This window comes from Cyprinodon variegatus, unplaced genomic scaffold (genome assembly GCF_000732505.1).
Source record: "Cyprinodon variegatus isolate N-32 unplaced genomic scaffold, C_variegatus-1.0 Scaffold401, whole genome shotgun sequence".
NCBI lineage: Eukaryota > Metazoa > Chordata > Actinopteri > Cyprinodontiformes > Cyprinodontidae > Cyprinodon > Cyprinodon variegatus.
In genome coordinates, this window is record NW_015150854.1 from 615,582 (window position 1) to 619,316 (window position 3,735).

At 39.1% G+C, this 3,735-nt stretch overlaps 1 protein-coding gene across 9 annotated transcripts in view; it reads left to right on the plus strand.

The window, feature by feature from the left end:
- The window catches only part of lmo7 (LIM domain 7), a 69,505-nt gene extending 66,743 nt beyond the window's left edge, over positions 1-2,762 (plus strand). For 7 of the 9 annotated variants that reach the window (XM_015387694.1, XM_015387688.1, XM_015387690.1 and 4 more), the window contains 3 exons: positions 1,506-1,614; positions 1,971-2,073; positions 2,168-2,761. In XM_015387694.1, coding sequence (XP_015243180.1) covers positions 1,506-1,614; positions 1,971-2,073; positions 2,168-2,190 — 235 coding nt within the window. In that variant the 3' untranslated portion in view covers positions 2,191-2,761. Of the gene's footprint in view, positions 1-1,505; positions 1,615-1,970; positions 2,074-2,167 lie in introns of all 9 variants that reach the window. The other 2 variants (XM_015387695.1, XM_015387691.1) reach the window with 1 other exon arrangement.
- The last annotated feature ends 973 nt before the right edge of the window (positions 2,763-3,735 follow it).

Sequence of the window (3,735 nt, forward strand, 5' to 3'; positions counted from 1 at the left end):
GACTGATCTGCGAGTGAAACCTTGAAAACTTGCGAGATCAGGATGGTCTCACGAGGCTATATTAAACCAACACTAAGTAACTTTTCAATCTTCATAGAATATTTTCACAACTTTTGTGATTATACGTTGACTTACGACTAGTTCAGGACAGTGGTAGCCTAATGGTTAAAGCAGCGCATTTGAGCTCTGAGAAGGTTGCAAGTACCTGGTTCGATCCCCACAGCCTACACTCTGAGTCCCTGAGCAACCCGTACAGTGGCAGCCCACTGCTCCCCAAGGGAATGGGTTAAGATGCAGAAGTCAACTTCTCCATTGTGAGATCAACGATGTTTAATTATCTTTTTTTTTCATTCCAGGAGTGGCGGCCTAGTGGTTAGGGCTTTGCGCTTGGAATCAGAGGTTCTGAGTTTAAGCCCCACTCCCACAGACTGCAACTCTGGGTCCGTGAGCAAAAGACCCATAACCTCACACTGCTACCTGGGTGCCGCACAATGGCAACCCACTTCTCCCCAAGGGGATGGGTTAAATGCAGAGGGTTCATTTCGTTGCTCTGTACTTGTGACAATGTAATGAAAATAAAAACCTTGAAAAGGAAAAAAAAAAAAATGAATGACACCTCTGTCATGGCCAGATAGGGTCTGGCAAAAGCAAAGTAAAACGTTTATTTCCAACATGGTGTTATGACATTGTTTTGCAACAATTAGATTCATCACCTCATGGCTATTCCTCTTTCACACAGCCACTGGAAACGATAAAGTCAGTCTACAATAAAAGTGAAATTAAACATCTGAGAGAACTTACGATGCAAATTGACTTCATTTCTTCACCTCAGTCACTCAGTCACCAACTGAGTCACCAATTTCCCCCGTTTCCAATACATGCAAACCTGTACGGATGGACAGGATCACACTTTTTGTTTTGTTTTTTTACACCAAGCTTGTTTTTTATAGATAACGGGCAAGTCAATTTTTTGCATAGGCAATTTTTATAAATGAGACCCTTGATACTGGTTCCTGCTATGGTCTGTATAAACAGGTATTAACAGGGTTGTTTACTTTTATTTAAACCTGAGTATATTTTGAAAATTAATCCACAATAAATGTCAGATTTTATACTTTCTTGTTGTCAAAAATCCTTTGAAATTGTGTGTTGTTTATCCATTCCACTATGGGAAACAAATGATTTTGATGAATCATAAAAAGCCTCAAATACATATCACATTAACGCTGACAAGTCTGAGTTAACCTCTGTCCAGCACTCTAAAGATGACCTTAAACCTGAGTAAATGCCAGTTAAAAAATTTTCTCTTTAATTCTTCAATCTGAATACTGGATGAACTACAACCTGACAATCAAAGCAGCCATACTGCAATGCAAATGATGAAAAGGAATTCAGCTTTGATGTTTAACAGCATAACCATATATTTAATGTGTGCTTGCAGTCACACATGCACCGCTGCATATGTGCCCCGCTCTAAAATCACAGCTATCCATTCTGTAACCCAGGTCAGTGAGTGGCAGGAAAATCTGCACGTTCTGCGACACCCCGCTGGGAAAGGGAGCAGCCATGATCATCGAGTCCCTTGGGCTCTGTTATCATTTGAACTGTTTTAAGGTGAGATTGGAGGACGTCTGACGGCACAGTGGAGGGTGTCATCTGCATGCCGTGGCTGATCCTGAGATACTAACTTGGTCACTCTAAACTTTTTTTTCTAGTTTTACTAACTTTTGGGAATTAAATTCTTCTCTCTATTCAAACCTTTCAATCTCTGAGATCTTTACTTTTCAGGGACTTTGTTCTTCAATCATATCTGATCTCCTGGATCTGTATCTTGACAACTGACTGTTCTTCACTTTTTCTTCACCCTTAATGAAGCTTTGTGGCCTGTCTGTCCTCATCACAGCCTCTGTGGATGCTTTATTTTCCATGTATGCCATGTTTGACTCTCCTCTCACTTTGAACCCACACAGTGCATCGACTGTAAATCAGACCTCGGTGGAACTGAGGCCGGAGCTGAAGTCAGAATACGAAACAAACAGCTCTACTGTAACACTTGCTACATGCGATTCAAAAGTGAGTCATCGATCCAGCTAAGCCAACTTGGTAAAGGATTTCTTTTTTCTTTTTAAAAAAAAATGTAATGTTCATTTATTCTGTCTATTCCTAGCCGGCCAGCCATCAGCTATGTGATGCAGGCGTGCTGCAGCAAATCGACGAGGAAACTACATGTGACAACAACCCATGAACTTTAACGTATTGAAAGCCATTGCAATAATTATACTGATGAGAAACATATTTGCCATTATGCGCCATGAGTGAGAAGAATTCAATGGAGTTATCTACTTGTATCATCATATTGTATCACACACTATAACTGTACAGATGTTCAAGGATTCTACATTCCCTATTGTTTTTTGTGTGTTTTTAAGTCTATCTCTGGGAGATTCCAGAGTAAGAGCTTGACTTTCAGCTTTTAGATATTTTTTTTGTAAATGTGACGAGAGAAACCTGCAGGATCATGCTTCTTTTTTTGTGGTATTAAATTCCCTGTTAAGAAACAAAAAGGTTTGATTTTCATGTGTTTGTGGCTTTTTGTTTGTTAGAGAGAAGTAAATACAATTATTAGGATTCTTTTATGCATCTTGTTTGAAAATATTATCTGCTTCGACCGCACTTTTTACATTAAGACTTCACATCATTCTCGATTAAGGCAGAGCAACTCTGTAAATAAATGACTTAAAGCTTACCTTTTGAGGAGTCTGTGTTTTGTTCTGCATGCGGTTCAAAAGTTGAACTTTTTTCCAAATTACAAACACAAACCTTTGTGAGGTTGGGTGGAAGTGAGTTGAGGATCCAAATGCAGAGATGACGAGGCAGAGAGGAGTTCTTGCAGATTAAATTTAGATGCAGATGGCGACAGAAGCATAAATCCAGGAAGAATTAACAGGAAGGAAACCAAAACCAGGCAACGCCAAGGGAGAAACACGCATGAGGAGTGAAGCCATAAGGAGATTCCAGTAATGAGGAACTGCACAGGAGGTGTATAAATGGGAGACAGAACAAAGACGGGGATAATCTGCTGATAGGGAGTCGGTGTGGATAGTAGCAACGAGAAAACTAGGGGAAAGGAGACTGGCACAAGGGGAAATAGAGAGTAACTCAAAAAATGCAACGCTGCTTAAATATAACTGCAAAACAACTAGATTGACACAAAATGGAAAATAAACCAGTATCCAAGAAAACACAGAATGACAAAAATCAAAGTGTAACTGAAAACTCAAAAAGAAACTTAAACAGAAACAAAAAGTCCACAAATGGCAGAATCATGACAGGCTTAGTGGTTTCTATTGGGACATTTAATAATACACTAAAACAAAGTAGTGAAGTGGAGAGAAAATATGTGATTTCTAAACACCTGAAAAGTGTCAATACTTTCCAAAACTGTTCTTTTTGTTCCAAGGTTTGAAGTAAAGCTGGTTTGCAAAGATGTAAATATTAACTTTTTTTCTTTGTAAGCTGAACTAAATCTTATTAAATCCTGAATCTTTCCTGGTCTGGACTTTAAGAAAAAAAAAAATGCACATGCACAACCCTGTACTCGCTCCCGAGAGGGAATGTCTATTAAACCCATACAAGAGCATGCGCAAGCCCATTTCTACCTTTGCATGCTCTGTTTAAAAGATGCTGTCTGCAATGTTCATAAAGGCTTACTTAAAAAGAAGAACAGATAGAAAT